General features: G+C 41.3%; 1 protein-coding gene across 1 annotated transcript in view; it reads left to right on the forward strand.

The window, feature by feature from the left end:
• LOC106938051 (voltage-dependent T-type calcium channel subunit alpha-1G-like) overlaps window positions 1–26,622 on the forward strand; it is an 81,744-nt gene that overhangs the window by 38,512 nt on the left and 16,610 nt on the right. Inside the window, exons 7-11 of the mRNA XM_015019877.1 lie at window positions 15,706–15,857; window positions 15,987–16,172; window positions 18,729–18,843; window positions 20,526–20,681; window positions 24,578–24,643. Coding sequence (XP_014875363.1) covers window positions 15,706–15,857; window positions 15,987–16,172; window positions 18,729–18,843; window positions 20,526–20,681; window positions 24,578–24,643 — 675 coding nt within the window. The remainder of the gene's footprint in view (window positions 1–15,705; window positions 15,858–15,986; window positions 16,173–18,728; window positions 18,844–20,525; window positions 20,682–24,577; window positions 24,644–26,622) is intronic.

Raw genomic sequence — 26,622 nt, forward strand, 5'->3', positions numbered from 1 at the left:
CGGCACACTAGTGTGCCGCGGAACAGTGGTTGAAAAACACTGTTATAGACACACACACAGGACAAACGACTATGCCCACATACTCACACCGAAAGACAACTTCAAGAAACCAATTAACCAAACAGTCATGTTTTTTGGATTGTTGGAGGAAGCCTGAGTACCTGGAGAAAGCAGAACACGCACAGGAAGAGCAAGCTAACTTCACGCAGGAAGATGCCATGCCGGGCACTCAAACCGAGGACCTTCTTGCTGCAAGGCAGTGGTGCTACCAGTCTGGGATCTGATCCGATGTGTCACTCTGTGTGTTTGTGCCAGCAACATTGCTCCCATATGCCGAAATTGTATCCCTGATGTCTCCCTCCAGCCTGGCTTGTTTACACAAGCTTAATTACAGCCATGTGAGAGAGAAAGTGGGCCGAGAAAGGAAATGTTGAAGGACAGAGAATTTGTAGTTGGTGTTTTACCATCTGGAAGAAAATTTATTGCTCTTAATTTATCTTTAGCTTCTTTTTTTTAAATTTCCTGTCCTACCTTAACTTGGATCACGTTAAAACCCGAGGCTGTGAGTCACTGTGTAATATGATATCCTGTTTAGATAAGGGTAGTTACCTGCTAATATGAGGTGTAAATGTGCCCAGCAGGAGCAGATGGGCTGAAACTCAAAACAGATGCGTGAGATGAGCACAAATGCAGTCATGTATCTAAGAAAAGAGTCTTGCAGAGCCATTCTTCCTCCTTAGTCTGAATATCAGCAAAGCTGCAATGAGCTCACGCTCCGCAATGAGAAAAGATGTCACTGATTTTGCGGTGAGGCTTTACATAACATGAAGGACGCTGACTTCTGGCAGTCTTCACTCGTTAGCGTGTTAAAGTCATGTGACCAGGGCCTGAAATTCACTGCAGGATTGTAGATTTTGCTCATTATGTAACAGATTCCTTCAAATTTAGCTTTTACAATGCAGGAAATTCTCTGATCCATTTGCAGAGGAGCCGTAAACTAAAACGAAAACCACTTCTGGCGGTCTCTCTCCTCCTTTCTCTAAAGTATGATCTCCCTCTGCTGTCCCAGTACATCTCTTGCTAGCAAACTAATAGTTGTCGAATTCAGCACTTCTGTTAGGTAATCATTAGGAACCTGATGCTGCACATAACCTCGAACACAGCAACTTGCTTGTTCTTCTTGTCTTCTTCAGCTTAGTTAATCTGACTTGAAGTGAAGACGGAATGAGTTTAATTCGACAGGAAGGAAGGAAATATGGTGGTTACTGCAAAAAACCTTCAAGGGTCAGGACCGTTTGTCTGGGACACGCCTAAAAACAACAGGACATCAACCACCATCATGTGTTTGAATGGACCAGTCAAAGTCCTGAGAACTAATACGTACAGATGAGTGAGTTTGAATTTAAGTGTTGGCTCAAGAGAGCTAAAATCGAAAGCCTACCACCCAAAATCAGAGTATCGCTTTGTTCCCAATTTACAGTTTTGCTCTACTTTGTGTTGGCTTATAAAAGAATAATTAATCTCCCAATGAGCAATAGATTGTTCAACTTCAAAGCTATAAGTAGACCTAACTTTCTTAGTAGCTCTAGTTTAGACCTTCATGCTTCATTTAGGCTTAGAAAGTTGTCTAAGTATAGGCTTGGAATTAAAGATATGTGAGGTCCAAAAAAAAAGTGAAAACATTCAAAAATAGCTGCGTTTCCATGGAGAATATAACAGCGCAAATGGGATTTGCAAAAATAAAGGTGCTTAATCCAAACGCGCCAATTTTGAAAACTCATAATTTTGATAAGTTTTGGTAACAGGATGAGGTGGTTTTTCAGCTGTATCGCATCACACGAGTCAAAGAAGATGGCAGGAAGTGCTATGAGGATGATTTCGTGGCATGTACTTTTTTTAATGACTTTTTGCGTGAACAAACTTATGCACGCATGATTTTAACTGCATTTCTTTGTCAACTGAAACACAGCAATTGCTAGATTGTGTTTTCTTTTTTGGTTTTTACTTTAGCAGAATTTCAACACAGTTTGTAATAGATTCACAGCTGTGGATAGAAAGTCCAAACCGAAAATATCTAAAAGTGCTCCTTTTGATACAGTATGAACGATTTCCAAGCCGTTTTTTTCAGGCGAGATGTTGAAATAATATCAATGTGCAGAAAAAAAAATTAGATTTTTTGTTTAGTAAAACGCTAAAAGCAGAGAAAAGTGGAAAACATGACAACATATTTACATTTTTGTACTGTACCGGTGGATTGAACCAAATATCATGTAAATCTAAAGTAACACTGAAGTCACACAGGCTGACATCTGGAAGGTAAAGGTTTTGCTTCCATGTTGAAAAATTCACTCATACAGCATCATAGCCTCTACTTTGCTTTCAAAACAGAAATGATGCCATGTTGACAGAATGTCACCTTGGGGGCTAATGAACAGAGTTTGGTTTGTAGGCATAGACAACCCATCAATCCGCTCACAGTGGTATTAAAATCTCGGCTGATGTGTGATTGTGTATCTTACCTGGTAAAGTGCTGAGTTAGTAAATGAGTTTCAGTTTAATTTTGTGATTCTCTTAACGTATCTCAATATTGACTGAAACATGTCGACAATCGTGCAATTTTGTGACGGACACCTAAAAGTCCGTAAGAGATGACTGGGCCAAAATTCTACACATTAGCTTCGACGTCCAATATCAGAAAAATGCTCAAACTCCTCGACTTTCCTGTAATATTAAAACACAATGAAGTCTGAGACAAAACGTGAAGAGAAAAGTCACGCAGCGAACTGTTTAGTGTGAAAGTCTAAACGGTGAGGCGTTTGGAATGCAAAGTAGAGCAAAGCTGCAAATAAATAAAAAAAATAGCTAATGAAACTTAAGAAATTGTTTTGGGTGAGAAAGTTCTTTTACAGTTGTACCACCAAAGAACAATTACCCACTGTGTAAGAGCAGTGGTTTTAAAACGTTGAGTTGATCAGTTCCAGACAAATGCAGCCAGACCAGAGCCTCTCCTGCTGCAGTTATCGAGGGAAAACTCAAATGAGATCCATCGTCTTTCCCCCCGCTAACACAGATCCTTACCTTGCTCTTTCAACAAAGCCGTTCTCCCTGTTGCACTCCATGTTCTCCCCGTTGTTTTACTTCATAAAGAGCACAAAGCGTTTTTGCCGAGCGCAGGTTTCGTTGTGTTTTGAGTCTCTTGTTTTGCTTTTGGCACGTGTGATCCAGAGTGACGTTACACAAGCGTTTGTTGTATTGTTTGCACGTGTTGGTGTTGTAGCGGGATCCTGGAGACGGGCCAGGTTTCCCGGGGTTACTTTCGGTCCTTGACCCAGTGTTTCTAAATGTATCCAGATGGAAAGAACGCGGAGAGAGAGAGAGAAGGTTTTATAGCGTTTTAGTCATCAGCGTTCTTCCAACCTTCTTTTTTTTTCTTCTCCTGACTTTTTTTAAACTCGCCCTCTGGCTCTAGTTTTTTTGTCTTTTGTTTTCTTCTTCGGTTTCAGCGTTTCTTTTTATTCTCATGCCTCTGCCGTTCTTCCACTCATTCTACTGAACTTTTTTCCCTCCCTCCTTGGGCTCCTCATGCTCTCATTAATGACCGTTTTGGAGATCAATCAATAATGTGCCACGGTGAATGATGAGAGATACCAATAATGACTTTCTGATGATGTAAATTTGTCGTTGATAAATCGTAGCCTCGTGTCATTTCTTCTCATGCAGGAACGATCTATACTGTAGACTACATACCAATCTGGAAAAGTATGAAGTGGGCTTTAATCATTTTCAAGAATGGAAAATGGTTTGAGATTCCCAAATGTCATTAAGATGGTTGACACATTTGTTTCAGCTCTTTCCGTTTTCAAATGTTTGACACCAGGTGACTACGAAGCCTACAACACAGACTTGATGACGTGTTTTTTTTTGTTTTTTTTTTTAGCATACTTTTTAAAAACATTGTACTTTGATCAAATCCTGTATTGGAAATTCATAATCTTCATCTCCTACCGATTGTCCAGTCGCTGAAAATTAACCAAACCTCTGGCCGTTTGCTTCAAGGTTATCCTCGAACTTCTTTATGTCCCTCTTCAACACTTTGTTTTTGGTGTGGCTGACACCGATTCCTCCGGTTCCAGACAGGTTGCTAAAATATTTAAAGGGAAGCTTCACTGATTGATCTCCGTGTCTTATGGGATATCAATCCCATAAGTCTTTGCGGAGGGCAAAGACCTTAAATGGTCTCTGGAACTCTTTCCTTGCGGAGGAAGGATGAGGTTGACTTTTAACTCTTCCCTGTTGTCAAGTTTTTAAGGGTCACCCTTTTTATTTGCCATATTTAGAGTGCCTCTATGTTTATGAAAACACCAGCTGCAGAAACTTGGAAAAATCTGCTGATAATAAACTGAGTGGAGAAGGTTGTAGAATAAAACAATGTTTATTATGATATGTAGGGTAATGGGAATGTTTAGTGACTTTCTTTTTCTTACTTATTTTGTGTTGGGCTCACTTCTGCTAATAGAGCTCATTTTTGGCTTGGCGCTTTGGCGTTTTTTGCTAACTTTAAAAAACGTTTAGCGCACTTAGCTCCTTTCAAACTGAAATTTTCAGTTCTAATTTTCTTCACTGTTTTGAAAACTGATAAAGTTTGATATCTGTGTCAACTTAAGACTTCTTCAAGTAGTTTGATATCTGTCTTTATGCTCTTATTTTGAAGAGGTTGAAGATAGTTTTCTCATTGTTTCCTCTCCTCACTTTCTCCACCCGTGACACGGTGGAGCAAATTACATTTATTCTGTACCCAGAATGCATCACTGCACAACTACCGGCAGTGGTTAGATGGTGAAGAGTTTAAAATCTACTCATGTCCTATCTGCTTTCTGACCAAAGCACTACTTTGGTCGGTTAGCCAAAATTAGCAACAGAGTTAGCAATTCTGGACAACTGTAAAACTGAAACCATGAGTGAAATGTCTGTTCCAAAGAACCAAATCATAAAGCACAACGGAACAGTTAGTTCTGTAGTAATAAATTTGAACCTGTTGAGGCTGAGAGAGCAGTAAGATGTGTTATTAGGCATGTTTCCATTATAGACGTGTGCAAAACATTATCAATATTCTGCTAATATTGGAAAAAAAAAAGCTCAGTTTTGCACTTGTGCAGGTAAAATCACACGTGGCTAGTGTTGTTTAGGTTTTATGTTTTGATAAGTCATTAAAGAATATGCTGCACCGTGGTCCTCCAACTACTTCCTGTTGCCATCTTCTTCATGGTTTGCACCAGTGACGACATCCGGTTATTGATTATGTGACTCATGTGTGTAAATAGTGTTTCCGTTGCAGTTTTGTGAAATATGCCAATTTTGATACGACCTGTAAAAATCTACCTCAACATAGCGTCAAAACTTTTTATAGAAAACAGAGTTTTGTTTTTTTCAAAAGTGGGCAAATTTATATTCGTGATGTCAAATTGAGCATTTATATGGTCAATGGAAACGCAGCTATTGACACAATAGTTGAATTCAACCATATTGAATTCAACCATTCAATATGGTTGAATTTAGCGCTTAACGTCTTTCATCAGTTCCTATGTTTATGTAGCAATCCTAAAGTTGCTTTAGGATTAGCATAAATAACATCTTATTTTAGCTAGTCATCCTGCATTGCCTGTCTAGTTCTGATGAAGCTACCACAGCTCATCATACTATAATCAAGTATGCTATTCTGTTCAAATGCTCTTCTTCTCATTTCTACGGCTTCCATATCACAATATGAGACGAAATCAAAGTTTACAACAAAGGGACACCGTGCCTTTAAGAAACACCTCTCCAGCTGAGTAAAGTATGATTTCTTATTGATCACACTGACCTGTTTCCCAGCCGCCCTTCCCTGTTTTTCAAGTGGATGAGACTCTGTCGCAGAGATCCTCTCATGACGCATAAAATGAATCCCACGTCGGGTGTCACTCAGCAGAAAATGAGGTTGCAGAGCTCTGGCTGTGTCTTAAGGAGAATTTATGAGGACACAACAGCCACCCTGATGCATAATTTATGCGGAGATTAAGTGTGCAGTACATGTGGTACGCATGAAAAGTGAATCAAACTCTGAGCGCTATTTATTTGTTAAGGACAATAAATGTCTGGGCTCAGCATAATTACATGCTGCTTAATGGGGTTCTAAATTACAAATTATGGCAGCCAAAGGACATGGCGATACTCCGCTTTCTGTACTCATATGAAAGCTGCTGAAAAGCGCTTGGGTCCTATTGTGAACAATCAGTGGGATCCACACACCCCTGTAATTGAGTTCATATTCGTCCACAATCACTCACTCCACTCCAGGAGGTGGCAATAGAGCACTACTGTGCAAATCACAAAAAAAAATAAAAAAAAAAAAAATTTGTTTTTCATCAGGAACCTAAAGCTGCAGGAAGTAACTTTTATCAAAAAACATTTTTTTAACGTATTTGTTGACTCTGACACTATGTAGTGACATTATGCTATGAGACAGAAAACCTGTGAAAAAAATTGTGGCTCCTCTTTCTTCTCCTAGAGTTAACTAGAAACGACCAATCAGAGGCAGGAGGCGGGTCCTGGTGCTGTCAATCACCCTCTGTGTGGCGCTGCTTATCTCTCCTCACCCTCCTCTCTTGCTCTATGTTGCACTGGAGCTAGCATAGCCTGTTGTGAATGCTAAAACTAGTTACTATGGCCACCGATGACGGTGGATAAAGGGTTTTCCTGCAGCAGTAAGTTGTTTCTCTGCCAGTAGCACATTTAGCAGCAAGTACACCAGATTGACTGACAGCGTTAAGACTCTCCTCCTGGCTCTGATTGGTTGTAAAAGTTGATATTTTACAATGAAGGGAAGTGAATTTGGCTTCATCTAAGAAAAAAAAAAGTTTCTGAATTGTTCAATTAAAACGGGATCATAGTCTTTACTAACCAACAGGATCCAGCATTGTTTATTTCATGAGTCTCAGCTTGACTGTTTTGATTTTTTTCTCTTTTTGCTACAAGAAGGAATTGACAGATGAGTGCGTTCAGTCCGCCATGCTGTCTGGAGGAAATTCGTACATCGAAATCCTCAGTAACTATTTTGTCTCGCAGTTGAAAATGTTCCTCATTGGGTCAAAGAGAATGGAACGCTTTGGGCTGTAATCCTAAATCTCCAAACGCTCTCTAGAGGTGATGATCGTCATGACAGCAAACTGGGCTGATCCCAGTCATGCTTTAATATCAGCAGGTTGCCCTCTGACATAGCACAACAACACATGGTACCGTTCCGTCACTCTGCTGGATATCTAGACCTAGACTTTGACCTCCCACTCCGGTGAAATGGACCAGACCACTGTCCTCTGCTGTTATTGGTACTTTCAGTCTTAAAACTTTCACTCACACAAACAAACCGGTGCTCACGTTGTTCTCTGCAAAGGATGGGTTTCACCAGTAAGGAGAGGCCGTCTGCTTTTTATCTCTCCAAGCTGTTTAAGAGCGTTACCACTTATGGTGGAGCTGATGGAAGGTGCATGTCTGCCAAAAATGTGACGCGACGCCGTCTATTTACTTGGAAACCCGGCCTCTTTCTCTTACTTCGCATCCGAGCCTCCCTCCCCGTCCCCATCCTCAAGCTCCCTGTCTTCACAGCCACTCTGACGCTGGAGGAGCAGCGCTGAGGCCAAAACAGATCGAGGAGAAAGGCTGAAGGTATCGACGGATAGGCCACGCTAAAACGCATGCTTCCCGTTTTGAAAAATTGCCTCCAGTGTTATGACGGAAAGCTTTTTCGGCAACCGACATCAATATTGATCAAACACGGAGCAGTTACACGAGCACAAAGTGATCCAAATGCACTCCGGGTCACTCTGTTTACATTTCCCGCGGGCGGCTCGTCCGTCTGCGTGAACCCTGAAAGCAAATCCCTTTCAAAGACGGAGCAGAGGTGTTTGTCTTTAAACGTCGTAAGTGTGAGGAAACGCCGAGGCGCGATGGAGTTTGTTTGAGCGCTAAACGTGTTTGATCTTGCGGGTTTGCTTTCACAAGGGCGAAGGTGGCGAAGAGTTGAAGGGTGAAAGGAACAAAATGCGTTTGAACAACGAGGAACGTTTTAGAGATGAAGGTAAATGGTCGGAGGTTCATTTTTCAATCTACACAAATGAAACATTTTCAATGAGAACCCTGTTTTTGTCTGAAGTTGTGTGGAGTTTCAAGTGTTTGTCTGCATCAGGAATGAGTGTTTGAATTTTGCCCTAATGGGGTGATTGGCACATCGGGAAGGGGTTTGTATTGTAACCAATGGATACCAGTTTGATCGTCTGCTCCGTCCGTCTGAGTTGTTGTGTCCTTTGGTGTAACGTGGCTCTATCTCATTTCTGTCAGTCTCATACTAAATATTTTAGTTATCACAGTATTTAAAAACAGATGTCATATGTTTGCAGCTCTAAAGCAGAGCTCCATGCCGTCTCTCCACATCCTGTCTCTACCTTCTTAACATTCTCTTTAGCAGCAGGAATCCATCCTGATGACTTTACTTCGAGTTTCACCTTTTTTTGTCCTCTCTCTCTCTCTGTGTTTACCACATTAATGCGGCTCCAAACACCAACACTCAACTCGTCTTTACTCAGACGGGTCCTGAACCTGCACTTTTCCACGTGAACAAGCACTTTTCATTCCAGAACTCTAGAGGAAACCGTTTTCCCGTGCTGCTTTTCATTTGGCAGCAGCCAGACGGACTGGCTTTGTAAGAACCGTGGAGATTCACCATCAGAAACACGGTGCCAGTTCTCTGTTTTTGCCTCATCCTGTCACCAGGGAAACGCTCATTTGTTGCATATTTAGCAGCATTACAAGCTTGTCTATTAGTTCTGTTGGGGGGGGAGGGTGATAAACAGTTTAACATACGGGAAGTCTTTTACGAGGTTTAGGGAAAGAGGTTTTTGGGTGTTCAGAATATAAATGCATTGATTATTGTACAGCGTGTCCATATGCATGTTAAACATCTCTAACATTTGGAGAATTTTCTCTGCATATTGACACACGTCAAACCAAGAGAGACAGCCGACAGACCCGTACTCTTGCCTCGCTGCCTAAACCAGAGGCAATATTTGTTTTGCTTTTCATCTGTCGACGCAAAGTTCAAAATCCGAAGACGCTGGCTGCCCTCCAAGGCTGGGCTAAGAAAAGAGTCTTAGTTCAACAATACTTACATGTAGAGAAGGCAAAACAACGTTTCCTAATCCGGGCCACAGAGAGCGAGTGCTTTTCCAGCCCCGAAGGCCGTGAAATCAAAAAGGAAGAATCAATCGTGTGATCAAATAATGGATTCTGTTATTTGCTGCTTCAATGAAATGTCAAATTACACATCGCCTGTGGAGACAAAGTTTTTTTTTTTTTTTTTTTTTACCCACTTTTGAAGTCAGGAAACCGTTCCTCAACAGTTATTGTTTTTACTCTTGTTAGGATTTTTTGGGATTTTAGAAGGAATTGTCTCTGCTTAGATATAAATAAATGAAACTCATATTGAATATGAAAAACCGTCCAAAAAGAGGATAAAGAGTAATAAAATTTCTCAATATTTCATGCAAGTTGTATTTAAACTAGGGCATGAACTTTAATTTAATTTTGATAAATTAATTACATGGATTTTGACATGTTAAAAATTGAAATGCAATAAATCATATTTGTTTTCCTTTTTCTGCTTGCAAAAGTCCCAAACCGGAACCTTTGTGTTGTGTTTCTGGTACATTTGTAAATCTGACGCACAAGCGACACCCGCAAACGACAATAGATGAGAAATCTGCCTCTCTTGGTCTTGTGGTGTTAAATTTTGCTTTCCAAAAACAATCTGATGGGGCCGGAAAAGACTGCTGTTGTATTCAAGTGGTGCTAAAATGAGTTAGCCTAGCAGAGAAGCTATTCCAGACTAAAATAGCATCTCAGTGCTAAACATGTAGCAGCAGCACAGACATCCACAATGCAAGTAGCCATTCAGTTTTCAAGTGTTTCACAAAACCTCTGATCATTCATAAAACTGCTTTGAAAATAATATTGTTTTTGGAAAAGTGGTTTGTGGATGCTGACGTTAGGGAAGCTTGTGATGGGGGACATCTGTGCTACCGCTACATGTTTGTTATGGAAATGCTAACTTAGTCTTGAATAGCTTCTGTGATAAGCTAAGTCCTTTTAGCATAACTTGGAGCACAACAGTAAGTTTTTCCAGCAAGCCATTTGATAATTTTTTTAATCTTGCTTCAAGACCCACTGATGGATGACGGGGCCCCTGATTGCCCATCATCCATCGCTTTGTATGCAGATAAATGTTGTGCGTCGGATATACTGGCGTACCAGAAACGCACAACATAGATTCCAGCTTGGAATATTTTTTTTTTTTTTTAGATTTTTGAATTTCATTGAATGAAATTCAAGCATCACAGCCCAGCCCCTTACAGCTAAATACTTTAAATATTTAGCTTTAAAAAGAAAAGGCCCACAGTGTCTAATGAAAGCTCTTTTGATGTGGCTTATAGGTTTCACCAGATTTTTCCGCAGGATATACACTACAAAAACATAAATGGAGTTAAAATTGTCCTTTCTTCACGTTTAGCCTTTTTTTTTAAACCAGGATACACTCCATCAGATCAAATACCTCTTTTACAATTTGTTACAAAACAAATGTCACCTGTTTTACCCAGCCTAAAGTAACACTGAGTCACTAGTTTTATCACCTCTGTGCGTGTGTGTGTGTGTGTGTGTGTGTGTGTGTGCGCGCGCGCGCCTCGTGCCTCAGGACGTGCCCTGAACAAAACACAGACAAATATGGACACGCAGAGTGCTGCCGTTCCAGATCCTCGATTAGATTAGATCGCATCAGATTTGGCGACGTTACATTAGCGCTAACCAGATTACGCTATCCCTCATCCAGCACACTTTACCTGCTAATGCTCTCTGAGCCTCATTAGCCAGGAAACAGCCACCAAAGGAAGCAATTAGAAAATCAACAGCATCTTCATCACTCACACAATCACACAGTGGAGGCATTAATCTCCCTCCAGGTAGCAGCAGACGCCTCCTCCCCAGCTATTAGTCGCTAACAACGTTTGTCCTGCGCGACGGGCCGGGGGGTGAAAGGAGTTTGCGAGCCTTTTCGGTTTTGCTTCGCTTCCACGTCTCGTGTGGATGCGTGTGTGTGTGTTTGAGTGTGAGAGAGGCTTTTTTTTTTTTTTTATGACACGGTGAGCTTCGAACCACGTCTGTATGAGGAATGTCCCAACACACGAGCCGAGGAGAAACAGTGGCGGGGGGGAAGAATAATGACCTGCAGCTCGGTGTCAGGGCCAGATGTCTGCCGTCCGAGTCTCGGCTCATAAACAGCGTATCTCTTGTTCTGGCTTATCCGCCACATCCCGTCAGGCGGCGGGACGTGTGTGCGACTGGGACCGTTCCTGGTGAGCGGATCTCAGCTGCATGAGCTTCCATGTGTGGCCCCCTGATTGTGTTTATTCATTCAACATCAGAGGTTGTTTGTGTGTGTGTGTGTGTGGACATATTTTTACGTGAGGGCATTCATCTGGGGAGAACACACGGACATCTGAGCGGCCCTCGCATCCATTTACCCTTTTAACCTTCCTTGATGACGCAACGCGAGCCCCGCGAAGAGATGAAGGATGCGCCGGCGGCCGCGCTCATCAGAGCGGCGGAGGATGAATGGCCACGATGGGGCGATGGGCGGGATCAGACAAAAAAGAGGGGTTCGTCTGCGTCTGTGAACCCAGACAATGACGAAGAGGCGGGATGAAACGGAGGAAAGCTCGTCGTTCGCTGTGGGCAAATGAGTCGCCCGTTTTTGTTGTTGTCTGTTTGTCGTTGTTAGCCTCTAATCTGCAGATCTTTTTGAGCAACACTGATCTGTTTGATGCTGCTTCAACCTATGGTGGTTCATAAAAGTGTCCTGCCCTTTGAAAATCTTCACACAGCCATAAAATTGAGTTTATTTCATCAGGGATTTTTTTTTTATCTGGACAACCATCAGAAAGTGGAAGGTAAATAAAAGAGCTGAAACTCTGCAGAGGTTCGCCTCTCCTGCCTTTGCACATCAACAACTCCTGTGGGGAACAAAAATGATTTCATCCCAAGCAACAAGCAGCACTTTCTTGTTCAAACTCAGATGAACTTCACTTTAATTCACCAATTAGAGGATGTACAACAAACATTACAGACCAACAAAAAGCAAAACAAACAAACACCAAATAGTGAGTAAATAGTGAGTGAAGCAAAGTTACAAGAGCAATGTTTAAGTTAAATTATGACCAACTGTAGAAAATGAAATTAATCAGAAATAAGAATAAGGGACAAGTGGTAAACTCAAACTGAACCACTTTATCACAGTTGGACACATTCCTTCATCAATGTCACGGTATGATTTTGATCTGGTGTGAACGGACCCTCTGGAATTTGATTCAACCAGACTGGAATTTTTAAATTTTTTTCCAGCTGTATGAGCTAAATAATGACTGAAATCAGCAATGGCAGTGTGTCATCGTCACCAACCGACTCTGCTGCTCATGCGTTGGAGACAAAATGGTGCCTTGGCGGTTGAGGAGGAGCTGTTATTCAGCAGCGGATGCTAATCTCCGTATCTCTCCTTCCCTGTGTGTACAAACGCAAGTGTTGAGTAATCCCCGCCTAAACAGTCACGGCGTGTTGTGATTAGTGGCAGCCCACCATGCTGGATTCAATGACACGCGCGGTGTTTACATTACATTACATTACCAGTTGAGCACGGGGGACGGAGGAGAATGTAGAAATGTAAGCGGCGCTTTAAAACAGGGTCTCTGCAAGTTTCATCAACTCAGATTCAAGGCCTGTTAAGAGCTGTGTAAAACCATTATGAATGAAATATACATTTCGTGACAGAAATGTACAAAAGCAAGTTGGCATATTTTAAATAGTGGCAGCTCCAAACTATTTTTCGCAGAATGCATGTCGTGTATTACGGGGTTGACAGCAGAAGTGATCCAGTGGCTCAGACAAACGTTGTCCAGCAAATTGACAATAAATTTACTCTAACTGACAATCAATTTACTCTAACCCACGATAGACGCAAAAATTTAACAAGCAAGGGTATGTGAGCAGCTAGGTAGTGGTAGCCTCAAATGCCTCGAGTCAGAGAATGCGATGAAGATGTCTGCATGCGACTCAAACAACTCAAAAGATGAACATCATCCAACAAAATGATGATACATTTAGACTTAGCCAGGATAGACGCAAAAACCTAGCTTGCAAGGGTATGCTAGCAAAGTACTGGTAGCCTCAACTGGCTTGAGTCACATGATGCAGTGAAGAGGTCTGTGTGTGATTCAACAGATCAGAAGAACATCCTCTAAGAAACTAAAGATAAATGTACATTTATACGTGTTAGACGCAAAAAGCTAACTAGCAAATGTCATGTTAGCAACTCGTTAATGATTGCATCAACTGCCTCGAGTCACAGAATGTAATGAAGAGAACTGAGTGCAACTCAACTCAGAAGAGAAACCTTGTCCAACACATTGATGATAAATTTACACTTACCGATGATGTAGGCAAAAAGCTAGCAGTGGTATGCTAGCAGATAGTTAGCGGTAACATCAACTGCCTGGAGTCATAAAATACATTGAAGATGTTTGTGTGCTACTCATACAGCTCAACAGACAAAGATCGTCCATCAAAGTGACGATAAATTTACACTTATCTATGAAAGATGCAAAAACCTAGCTAGCAAGTGTATGCTAGTAGCTAATAAAATGCCTCGAGTCACAGAACGCAGCAATGTCTATGAGCGACTCAAACTTCTGCCTGACAAAAAAGTCTCATGAGAATAATAAACTACGTAGATAAACGAATTCAATTTTTAAAAATGATTTCTAATGAACTTGACATTTTAAGGCCTTAATTTTAGACAGACACCCTGTTTAAAGTCGCATGTTCACACTTGTACACTCATGCACATTTCTTGATGGCTAACGTGTGAGCCCGTATCGGGGTCTCCTGGTCATGTGCAGTGTGTGCGGTGCGCTGCTTGTGAGTTGTGTAAACAGTTGATTGCACACAGATGAAAGGCCGCGTGAAGCCCGCCGTCCACAGGCGCACGGCGGCGTTCCCGACGGCTCTGTTCTCCTCGTCGATAATTACAGACACTCGCTACAGAAGTCTGATTTCCATAGCTTGTCGTATTTGGATGTGCCGCGCCTTTTATCTCGGGGATCATGTTCTGTATCTCTCTGTCTGCTTGTTCTCGTTGCCTGTTTGCCTCAAACGCTCACACACACACACGCACACACACACTCAGACGCAGCCATACACACAGTCTGTTTGATGGAGATGTGAGTGGCAGTTGAGATCTCCGGTGAGCTCTGAGCAGCGCCGGCGCTGTGATCGACAAAAGGTCGGGTGTATTTATTGTATGCAGGGGAAAGAAACCCGGCCGGATCTGTCCTGTTTGAAAAGTACGAAGTCGCTGCCGTGTGTCCTGGTGTGTGTGTGTGTCTGTGTGCGTGCGTGCGTGTGTGTGTGTGTGTGTGTGTGTGTGTGTGTGTGTGTGTGTGTGACATAGCAGGTGTTGATGTTTTTTCGTCGTTTCACCAGGAATCTTGCATGGTGTGAGAAAGTCTGAAATTTGGTATAAGTGCTTTCCAGGTTTGTTTGGGTTTTTTAAGTATGACTGTAGAAAATGTAGATTAATATAAACATGTTGTTCCCAAATGTCTTTTTTTTTTTAGTTGTCGACATATTGGGTCTTTCTTTCCCTGTTCCTTTTCCCTACTAAACATTCTTCATTAAACATTTTCTTTAAAATGTACCTTCTGGCCTTCCTTACTCTCCTCATCCTGTCCATCATTGGGTCATCATTTCTTCCATTCTTTCATTTGTTTTATCCCTCATTTTTTTTCCTTCACTGGGTGATCTTCCATTAATTATTTCCTACCTTCTTTCTTTCTGGAGTTTCTCTTTCTTCTTTCTTGTCCTCCCTTTCTTCCCTTTCCTTTATGCTTTTCCATTTTCTTTCTTTGTGTTTTTAACTCTGCTTGTCTCCTTTTTCTTTTTTTTCAATCTTTCCTCCATTTCCCTTCCCTTTTTTCTTCTTTCATCAATTCCTCCTCTCATTTTTGGGTCATAATTCCTTTCTTGCATTTTTCATTTCTCCTTCCATCCTTCTTTCCTTAATTTCCTTAACTTCCATGATCCTTCTTCCCTGCATCCATCCTTCCATGTATCCTTGTATCCATTTTCTCGTGTCCTTTCTTTCCATCCATATACCAACTTTCTTATATTTCTTTCCTACTTTTCACTTTTATTATCCTCTTTTTTCATTGCTTTTTTATCTTTCCTTGTCTCATTTTTTCTTGTCTCCTTCATTTTCCTTTCTGTCCATCTTTTTGTCCTTTCTTTCTGTGTGTCTCTGCATGTCCTTGTTGCCATACCGACTGCCCGCTGCAGAAATGATCATCTCTCCGTTTGCATGTGTCCCTCTTATATGCGGCTTACAACCCAGATTGTACATACAGTGCAGCTTCCAACCATAATTTCATCTGTAATTGATCCATTACAATTTTAAAAACGAGTGAATAAAGTTTCCAGCGATGCTCTCGTCCAACATCGTTCTGTTCTTCTCTTCAGTTCAGGTGAAATATTTCAGGGCGCACTAAACAGCTGCTTGCCTTGCCTCTGTCTGTGCAGCCTGAAGAGTTGACCAACGCCCTGGAGATCAGCAACATCGTCTTCACCAGCCTCTTCTCCCTGGAGATGCTGCTGAAGGTCTTGGTGTACGGGCCGTTCGGCTACATCAAGAACCCCTACAACATCTTTGACGGCATCATAGTGGTGATCAGGTACGGACCATGCACCTCGTTAACCAAACCGCACGACGTCTGGCGATGATCGAAAGATCAGAACGGATCGATCCCTGTCCTTACAAGAGAGTAAGCGTGTGTCTGGTGCTCTTTGTGTTTTACCCGCAGCGTTTGGGAGATCGTCGGCCAGCAGGGCGGCGGCCTGTCCGTGCTGAGAACCTTCCGGCTGATGCGCGTCCTGAAGCTGGTGCGCTTCATGCCGGCACTGCAGAGGCAGCTGGTGGTGCTGATGAAGACCATGGACAACGTGGCCACCTTCTGCATGCTGCTCATGCTCTTCATCTTCATCTTCAGGTAGGCGGAGGTCGGAGGTCGTTCGATTGGCTATCGTGGTATTATCCCAGTGGTATTAAATGACAATGGAGAAAGGCGCCAAAGTCATCTTCTCTGATTTAGTTGTCACTCGTCATTTTCTGCCCTGTTGGGATTTAAAATGGAGTCTCTTTGCACTCAGCGGCTGTAGACACAAAAGAAGACAAACACCTTCATTAGTAAATTAGTAACTTGAATGACATGAATCTGGTTCTTCCATTCGACATTAACCAGCATAAAATTCTAACTTTTGCTTGACTTTAGAAAGAATACAGCATGTCTGTGCTGCTATAGCTTTAAGAATCATTACTATGACTTTATTTTCAGCTTTGTTTGGGGTTGTAGGACCAAAACAAGATGGACAAAATATGCCAGTGACCCCCTGTACTCATGGGGGTCAAGGAACACATCTGCCTGAGAATGGTTAAAATGTGTGAATACTTCAGACCCGTTCCAAAAATGTTTCCAGCTGCTTATTTTAATAGTCCAGGCATCAAATATGTCTTAATATTTAGCTAATATCTAAAGTCTTCTCTGTCTTTGCTCCTGGGGCTACAGCCAGTCAGCAAGAAAGAAAATAAATGGTGCTTCCGGATTGGTTCCCTTGAAAACACCAGCCAATAGGATGTAAAGCAACATTTGCATCTACTCTATGTATTTCAACTTCCTAAGCTGCATTTTCTGTCCTAGTATTTCTGATAATTTGTATGGAAATTCATCTGATTCATCCAACATTTTGCACCAAAAGAAACAACATAAGTGTTGTCACCGTGGAAAAAATTCTGTTGCTGTCTAAATATTTCATATTTCATAAGTCTTAGGTAAGCAGAATGGTGAATGAGGATCTTTGTTGTCTAATCTTCCTTTTATTTTCTGCATCCCTAATAACCAGCTGCACTTGTCGTCCTTTTAAAAAATTATTTTTAGTCAACAAAGAAATCAATTCCCTGCTGAAAGAAACGACGACAGGCAGATGGATTCTGTGACGTATTGTGTTTTACACTTTAAGGATTTTTAGGTGTTTGGCTCGGAACTACAATATTTTTTTTTGTCTTTTAATCAAATTTGAGAGCTAAGGGTGAAGGTTTTTGTAACCATATGGTGCGTAACGCACGCACGCGACACGCTCCCGAACACGGCCGTTCACACGGAGACACAGCGATCCGGCAGCTCTTGTGTGCGCGCACGTAAACAGAGCTCCATTTGAACGAGCAGCTGCCAGGCTGAGCCAGCGGAGGCAGCGTTGCATTGATCCCTCGGCTCTAGTTGAGCTCCGCTGTCTGTTTTTTTTTCTCAATAAAAGGCAGACTGCACAGCGGAGCCTCTGCTGTGTCATAATAATAACACCCACAATTACTTGTCTGATGTAGCGTGGCCTCTCTGCTCTCCGCAGCTTTTGTTTCGCCGCCGTCTTTTTCACCGGCCGATCCACACGGCGAATGTTACGGCAGACAGACGACCGTCTCGTCTTCTAGTCTGAATCTGCATGTGCTGAATATTCAAGCTAATTAACTTTAACGTATTTTTTGTTAAATTTGCACCAAAATTCTTAATGTTTTTATTAAGACTTCTTTGTGATAAACGGACAAAAATGAGTTTAACATAAAATGTAAGAGCTGGAGCAGGTCACCTTGCACGAAAGTTATGTGACCTTTTGGGAGGGAAAAATAGAGAAATACCAACAATTTGAATTTTGTTTTTAAAGAACTACTTTTTTACTTGTATTTATAGTGTTTTTTTTTAATGAAAACATAAAAAAAAGTTGGAGAAAAAATAGAATACACACACACACATCTTCTTTTGTGGGATGTGGATATTTTTGAAAAATTATGTAAAGAACAAAAAAGAACTACAAACCTAAAGACAAAGATCTACTAAACTTCTCTTGCCATAGAAATTCAATACGCACGAAAAATAAAATCCTGCATTTATTATTGAAATTATATTTAAGAATGTTGAATTTGTTCTCTATCGGTTTCAGACAATTTTACATTTTGAAAATAAATTTGCTTAAAACATTATTATTTTATTTTGATTAAAATTAGTTTATTTTGCAAAACTCCAATGAAAACGCTCGAGTTACACAGTCAACAACCATGGATCACTATGCTTTGGAAAAGACGAAGAAGAACCCACTACAGGCCCCAGTGTCCTGCAGCGGCCCCAGCGTCCTGCAGGGCAGCAGTACTGATGCTTCATGGACGGTCACGCTGTCCATGGTGCTGAACTCAACCAGGAGCTCCAGTCCCATCCAGTCTGTCACACAGACTTGGGAACTCAGGGGACTTCTAACTATATTGGAGAATTCTAGTTAAAGTTTCAAAATCAGGTGACTTTTTCTTTCTTTTTTTTTTTTTTACAAAATCACAAACGGGATAAACAAAAACGTCCAACATTCTTGGTCTGAAAGGACGAGCCGGAGATCATTTCCAGCCAGTGAAATCCCTCCGTTTATTTGTCCTGAATCTACTACGGGCATCTGATGTAAATATTTGTCCTCTGTCTTCCTGTTTGTGTTTGTCCCGTTTTCCTCCTCAGCATCCTGGGGATGCATCTGTTCGGCTGCAAGTTTGGCTCTGAGAGGGACGGAGACACGCTGCCGGACAGAAAAAACTTCGACTCCCTCCTTTGGGCCATAGTGACCGTGTTTCAGGTGAGGCCGTTTTCCCGTGCGGTTCGGTCGGGACGTTCCCTGAAACATCCAGAATCTTATCTTGTCCCTCTGGCTTTGAGCTTCTTGATGACTGGCAAAACTTTTGTAGAAAGTGCTAAATTCTTAGCTGCAGATTCAGATTTATGGATGGGGGGCCATTTTTCTTCAAGGCGACGTTGTCTGCATATATATCTTTTGAAGTTCACCATGACTGAAAAGAGTGTTTTTACCCCGTCAAGAGGGGCAGATGTGCAGAAGAATGAGCTCAAACTGCTGCTAAAATGTTGGAACTGGAACAAATAATTTCTAGGCAGCTCAAACCGAGGCGTCCAGTTGTACATGTGGCTTAGCTTTACAACAAGTTCAACAGTTTTCACCAAAACGGTGACGTCTGGATGCACAGGGTTTAGACATTGTTCATGTTCTTGATACAAGTCAGTCATTTAGCCATAGCTCTGCGCCTTCGGGTCGTTTCTGCTTGTAATATATCAATATCGAATCTGTAAAGAGGAAGTTTTAAACAGGCCATTTTCAACCTGGAACAATCGTCACCTTTAATTCAAAGCTCAGAACTTTGTTTCTTTAGACCAGGGGTCCCCAAACTACGGCCCGCGGGCCGGATCCGGCCCGCCTCCACATTTGGTCCGGCCCCCTGAACAATCCCAGAAAGCATTCAGATTTTTTTTTTTTTCATTTATTTTATTTTCCGGTTGCTACCTGAGCTACAAAATTTATGTAGTTCAGGCTTTCTTTTGTTTTGCATGGCGCATTGCTGCCATCTGTTGGACTTTTAGGGAACTGCTTGACTTTTATGTTGTTTAATCAGTACGGTTGTTTGCTAGCGGTAGAGCAGATGAACACACGTGTATGAACGCCGCATTCCAGGTTGAATTCTTCGAAGCAATGCCTGTAAGTAGCAACTTACATCCCCATCCCTCCCCTCATGTGGCTCTCACAGGTAAAAGTTTGGGGACCACTGCTTTAGACAGTCCTTTAATACCATGTAACGTAGAGGGTTCTCTTCTTCTTTTTATTGTTTTTATTGTGTTTTTTTGTTTTTCTTGTAATAAGAGTTTTACTCTAAACTGTTTGGTTGGTTTTTGTTGAGCGCTATGTAAATCAATAAATCAATAAATCAACCGAAGGTGACAGGTGTCGACTTCAGTCAGCTGAAGGAAAAGATGTCTAGGAGTTCGGACTTAATGCTGATAGTCAAATGTGTTGTGTTTTTTTTGCAGTGGAGCAACACAAAGTAGTGCCTGATTGTTAGGTTACAGAAGAGCGACACATAGTTTTTACATTTTTCCCACAATATCTTGAAGTCTATTGTCTTTAGAGCTGGATTTCACTGCAGTACCAGATACAAGTCTTTGCAAATATAGACAGTGAGACTGTTTTCTCGTTCATTTTTTTTTTTAAAGTTAGCTAAAGCTCAGTTAGACTGAACAAAGAACATCCGCAAGCAGACATTTTCAGACCCTGTCTTGGATTTAGACGTGCACTTTAACTGGACCATTTCCAACACCTGAATATAGCTTTGTCCAAAACGACTTTACATGGAAAAATCCCAGTAAAAGACACCAAAGTTTGCAGTTTTTGTTACAAGCAGCAACAACAAAGGCAAATGTAGCTGAAACTCTTCCGGTTTGACTTTTTAAATCCTCTTCTCCTTCCATGTATAGATCCTGACCCAGGAGGACTGGAACAAGGTGCTGTACAACGGCATGGCCTCCACGTCTCCGGTAGCGGCGCTTTACTTCATCGCCCTCATGACCTTTGGGAACTACGTCCTCTTCAACTTGCTGGTGGCCATCTTAGTGGAAGGCTTCCAGACCGAGGTAAAAACTGCATGTGTGGTTTAAATTACCGAGCCCAGAAAGAATGCGAAGGAAACTTTATGCTCACAGCTAGCAGCGTTCAGGTCAGAATAACCCAGCTCGGCTCCAAGTTCTTCACTTTTCCCAGAAAAACCTGCGTTGGAGATTAATACTTTGGCACAAGTCGGTGGTAATGGATAAGTGTTTATAGCTGCAAACAGACGAGACATTCTTGCACTCTTTGCAGTTGGATGTAAGATAGAAGATCAATGGTTGTTTCATTTTTTTTTTTTTGCTTCATGTCTGTTATTCCATCAGCCTTGTCGCCTCCCACTCATTAATCCTCGTTATTGTTCTGCTTATTTTCCAATGCCGTAAAGTTGCAACATGTCATGAGAGAACTATGTTGACCAGACGAGATCCGACGGCGCCCAAATCCACACTTTTACATAAGGCTTTCATGCACTTATGTTCTATTTATTTATTTATTTTTATTTTTTGTCATCAGTAAACTTTAGCCTCTCTTTCATAAGTCATTTTAAATGCCACACAAACAACTATGATGTATTACGGAGCGCGGCGTTTTCCTTGTGAGAAAGACTGTAAAGAGCAAAACGAGAGGAGACAAAGATGTCTGAGTAAAGTTTGATGCAATCAAATAAGACAGCTGTGGGAAGGAACTATGATTTAAAAAGAAAAAATGAAAACTCATTCACAGGCCTTTGCCATTTTCTTTCTTCATTTGTTTGACAGGACCTCTGCTTCGATCCACGGCACTTTCAGCTGTTGGTTTATGAAGAGTGAGAATAGAAAAGGGATGACCCAATATTCCGATTTCACACTGATTCTGCAGCTGTTTTTTGCTTTGTCTGAAGAAATGTGTTTAATATTACAGTAAAATGTTTCCAATAATATTCATAAAATATCAGCAAAGATACATTTTGAATGGTAATGCCATATGTTAAAATATCCACATATTAGTAATTTTTATGTGCCACTTTATGATGAACAGAATATCTAAACACATTTATTTATTTGACGTTTTTTTAAAGAAAGCCTGACCTACAAAAATTTCTTGGGGACCAAAGCTAGCTTTAGCCCCGCTCTTTCTCTGCGCCGTTATTGTTGATGTTACCGCCACCTTCTGGTGCGTCAAGGATATTTAAGTGTTTTTGTTAAAACTTTTGAGCTTTGTCCGAATACTATATTTTTATATAGACATAGTAAAATGTGTTTGTCTTACAATTTCAAAGTATTAGCTTCCATTTGGACATTATTGCAGCTTACAAATGTGAATAAAATATGAGTTTTAGGGTAGAACTTAAATTTAAAAAAAAGAAAAAAGCACAGACACCTTCATGTACACTCAAACATCTAAGTGTGAGAATCTCCATGGTTCCCTCAGGGAAGAGCTGTTGCCTTAACTCTCCCTTACTTCTTTTTTTTTTTCATCTTAACATCCTTTTCTGCTAACACTAAGTTTATTTTTAGTCAGCCAAACTTTCCTTGCGTCAGGGTTGCCAGGTAACGGGTAACTTGAATGACGTGGGCAACGGCCAGGAGATGTGCTCAACTGTGGTGCCAAGACACGCACACACCGCCACACTCTGTAAAGATGTTACTTTTAATCTTCATTTTGCTTCTTTTATTCATTAGATCCACCCTTTTCCTGCTATATATGGCACAACTAGCCTCCAACCTTCATCTAAATACATTCTCATTTTACCTACCATTTTTTCTTCAGTATCTTTCTGTTTCAGGCTCTAGCAGTGTGCCCATGTGACTGTACAGTGTCCAATGTAACGAGTGCAACCTTGCTGACTTATGTCTTTTTGGTGATTTTTTATCTTTTTAACCCCAGAGAGAACATTGAATTAATCATGTCACACCCAGGCATATTCTTGCAGTATCCACATTCAGTGCAAATGAATACATATTTGGTTAAGATTTTGACAAGACAAACAATACTCATCTTTTATTATGGTACTAAAATTGAATTCCATTCAGTTTTGAATAAATGTACCTTTCTGAGTACATACTCAATATAGACAAACAAAGGAAAAAAAATGTCCATACAAGTGGAAACTGGTGGCACAGTTATTGGTATCCAGGCTTTTGTTACTTTGTACAATTTGGTCAATAGGATAAAATCTCCTAAAACATTTCACTAGGTTGTCCTGGTATAAGATTCTTATTGTATGAACACAAATATTAAAAATAAATAAATAAATAAATAAATTATCCACTTTTTAGACCTGAGGATTGAAAGCAACATGAAGGCCGATCATGATTGTACAATTAATTTCTCTTTTTGCCCCAAAGATGCAAACGTGTGGGGACCTAAACATTTCAGAAAACTCACCCAAAATTCTTCCCCAGATTAAATTATAAATTAAAGGTCTTTAACACTTTGCAGCCTCAGCGTGAAGCTCAGGAGGAGTGCGGCAAGTGACGGTTGGACAGCAGAGAAGCAGGTGGCAGGAGTGTGCCGTCAGGCCGTCAGTTCACAAAACGACATACTCAAAAAAAAAACAAAAAAAAAATCTGAAAAGCACACGTCGCATAGAGTAAACGGCTTGTGGGGTCCAAATGACACCATCTCTACAGTCTGTGGGAGGGTTAATAGCGTCAAAAGTGAACCAGGCCAATTTGCTCTACAGCGCCCCCTGAACTGAGATAGACCAAACCGAATATTGTAGAGATCTCAAATTTGGTACATTATAGATGCCCTCAAATCAAGAAAAAAAGTCTGTCCCAAAATGTGTAGGGAGGCAGCCATTTTGAATCAATGGGCAATTTTGGCCCATTTTTTACGTTTACAAACCCCAAACTTTAATGAACTCACTTCTCTTAGGGATTTTGAGCTGTCGGCTTCATTTTCTTCCCTTACATTTTATTGGTGTAATTTGGCTGATATATAATCAAAATCTGCTGGTATTTAAAAGACTTGATCATGCAGTGCTCAGTAAAAACGGCGTCCAGGAAAGAATCAGGCTTACAGCATCTCAGATCCATCACAGTAAGTAACATAAGGTACGAGGTTCTTTCCCACAAGTCCATTCATCATTTTCGCCACGAAAAGGCAAAAAGCTCCATCTTATGTGAGATTGCATCTGATAGAAAAGATTGCTTTCTGCAGACATCACTCCCAAACAACCGGTTGCCGTATAGATAGACTTTAATGGTTGCTACAGGTAATTTGTAACCTTAAGCTTCCACTTCTTACAGTATCTGACAGTTTTGGGATTTTTTAATTTTTTTTTTTTACCATTCCTACCATTCTGACTGTGTGCTGCCGCCAACAAAATCTTGGTCCTGGTCCAGTATTGTGGCCAGTTGATAACATGAATGAGCTTCTGTAGATTCTGTAGATTCCTAGTTAGAAGTACCGAGGAAATAACGTCAACCTAAATAAGTATAAGGTACAAAAAACATGCTTTAGTTACATTTTTTTAAAGGAATTGGTCAGGTTAGGGCACCAACAATTGTTCCACCAGTGTTTTTCCCAAAAACTTTTCAATGTGAGATTATACCACCATAATAAAGGATTGATTTTTATCTCCAGAAGCTGTTTCTATACGCACATTAAATGAGATTCCTTGTCTTACAAGCCTCCACATTCATTAAACATCACACAGGTTAACTCTAGAGTACGACATGGCTGTGCTGTTTCTATGCTGCCCTCACTTCTCATGCTTCCACAAGTGGCTTACTGGCCCCGGCCGTCTACTTGGATTTTTTCTCCAGCAGGATGAAGTCAACATTTTCCAACATGTTGAATCATCTTTATTGTTCTCCCCTCTGCTCTCGTCCACCGCTGTGGCTCCACTCCTCTCCTCCGTGCCTCATCTCCCCTTCTTCTTCTCCTTCTCCTTCTTCTTCTTCTTCTTCTTCTCTCCGGCCACTTCCGCTAAAAGGAAATTTCCAAGCGGGAGGACTTGCATGCCCAGCTGAGCCTAATTCAACTGCCTGTAGACTCAGGGGTATGTACAGCTCTGCCTCTCCTCCCTTCCCTCTCTCCATTTAATCAACTAACCATCCTGCCCCCTCCACCCTCCCTCCATCCCTCTTCACCCTTTCCTCCCCTCATCATTTCCTACGGCGGCTTTGCAGCGACGCCGTAGACCTCTCGACTGCCAGTTTCCACTCGTGACAGAATGATGAATAACATTGTGGAGGCCATTTTGCATCGTTAATTTGACAGGTTAATATTTAGCAGACATTAATGTAGATATTAACATGCAGCTCTAAGCCGCGCTTAGCCACGAGAGCCTTCAGGGGACCGCTTAGCCTTATTGGAAAACAAAACCTTTCTAACTTGTTCTCGGTGATATTGAGCAGTGCAGGATTTAGTTTTGAATTATTTTTTATTTTTTTTCCCCAAAAGTTTCGAAAATCTTTGTTCCTGCCAGTCCAATCCAGTAGAGTACTGAATGGGAGCTTTTCCAAGGCGTTTGAATGGACGCTGCTCTCTCTTCGGTGTATAAATCAGTCGAAAAGATGAGCAGCTGTAAAGATGAGCAAATAATTGGCTCTTTGATAAGAAGGCAAAACGCTGCTATTCCCCAGGAGGGTTTCGGTCCCAGACACAGTCTAATTAGGACTAATAACACAAGTGAGGATGTGGGGAAAAATATTATTGATCATTTCTCATTTATAAAGTCATAGTTTTGAAGCAGAGGTTGACCGATTCGCAGGTCAACCCTCTTTTTGGACCAAAGCTTCTAAATCTCAATCTCAAAATTTGATTTTGAAATGAACATTCTGGAGAGCCTGCTGTTAGTTTTCTCCACTTTGTCATCCTTTATGCACAAAGTGAAGAAATAGTAAGTCGAGAGCTACACTTAGTCCTATCGGATAATGTCTAAAGTTATACTCCCTATATTCTCTGTTGTCTGTGTTGCACCAAGTACATCAGTGTGACAAGGTTTTCACTTAAAACAATATATTTAACCAGTTTACTTCTTAGAAAATGAAATTCCAAACATAAATAACTCTTAAAATGAGAAGGTTGAATCCCATAATATATCTTGGGTTCTGTCTACACTGAGCTCCCACCGCATCCTGAAGAACCTACTCTGGTTGGCTGTGGTGGTTCAACGATGCTCTACTGGTACTAAGCAACCTAAAGTATGCCATGGAAATATCCCTTTATAGTACCATCAACCTGAACCAAACCCAGATAAATCAATGCTTTTATGTTCTACACACCAAATTCTGCCTGTAGTATAAATGTCATCTGGACTCCAGACTCATCAGACCAGAGTTTCATAGCCCATCTGAGTTTCATAGCCCATCTGCTAACCAGAGGTCAGTCGCACTTTCAGTCATCTCAAACCACTCTGACTCTGACATCGAGATGTTTCCATCCACACATACAGATTCTGGATATTTGCTCTTTCTTTGGACCATTGTCCATGAACCTGATGGAACGTTGTGTGTTAAAACCACAATAGATCCTCCTCTTGAGGCTAAAAGTCATGTTTACCATATCTTGATTCTTAAAGGCACTGAGCTGCTGCTGCCATGTGACTGACAGAAATATAATAGTGGTGACAGAGAGCAGAAGCAATTTCCAGTCAGCCATCTATCCAGACGCAGGAAGCAAATCTCCCATCAGGCTGTCGGAGCATGTTTCCCATCATCTGCCCATCCTCTAACCTGCTCTCTGCATGGCTCCCTTACTGCTGCTGAGACTAACTGAAGTTCTGAGCTCACCTGAGCTCAGAAGAGATAGCCAAGTCTCCAACATTTGCTGTGTGACTTGCTTTGTTCTCCCTTAAAAGCAGACTCCATATCAAGCCTCATGTTGAACGCTCAACTCCAAGCAACGCTTTCTTCCGACTGTCATCTTTGTTCAAATTCTGTGCTGGCAATGGCAAGAAATCTCCCTGTTTCAAACTCATGTTTGTAGTTGAGGAGAGTAGGAAATGTGGTGCGGGAACTTTTTTTTTAATTTATT

Source organism: Poecilia latipinna, unplaced genomic scaffold, assembly GCF_001443285.1.
Source record: "Poecilia latipinna isolate Pla-1442-1.1 unplaced genomic scaffold, P_latipinna-1.0 Scaffold2496, whole genome shotgun sequence".
NCBI classification, from domain to species: domain Eukaryota; kingdom Metazoa; phylum Chordata; class Actinopteri; order Cyprinodontiformes; family Poeciliidae; genus Poecilia; species Poecilia latipinna.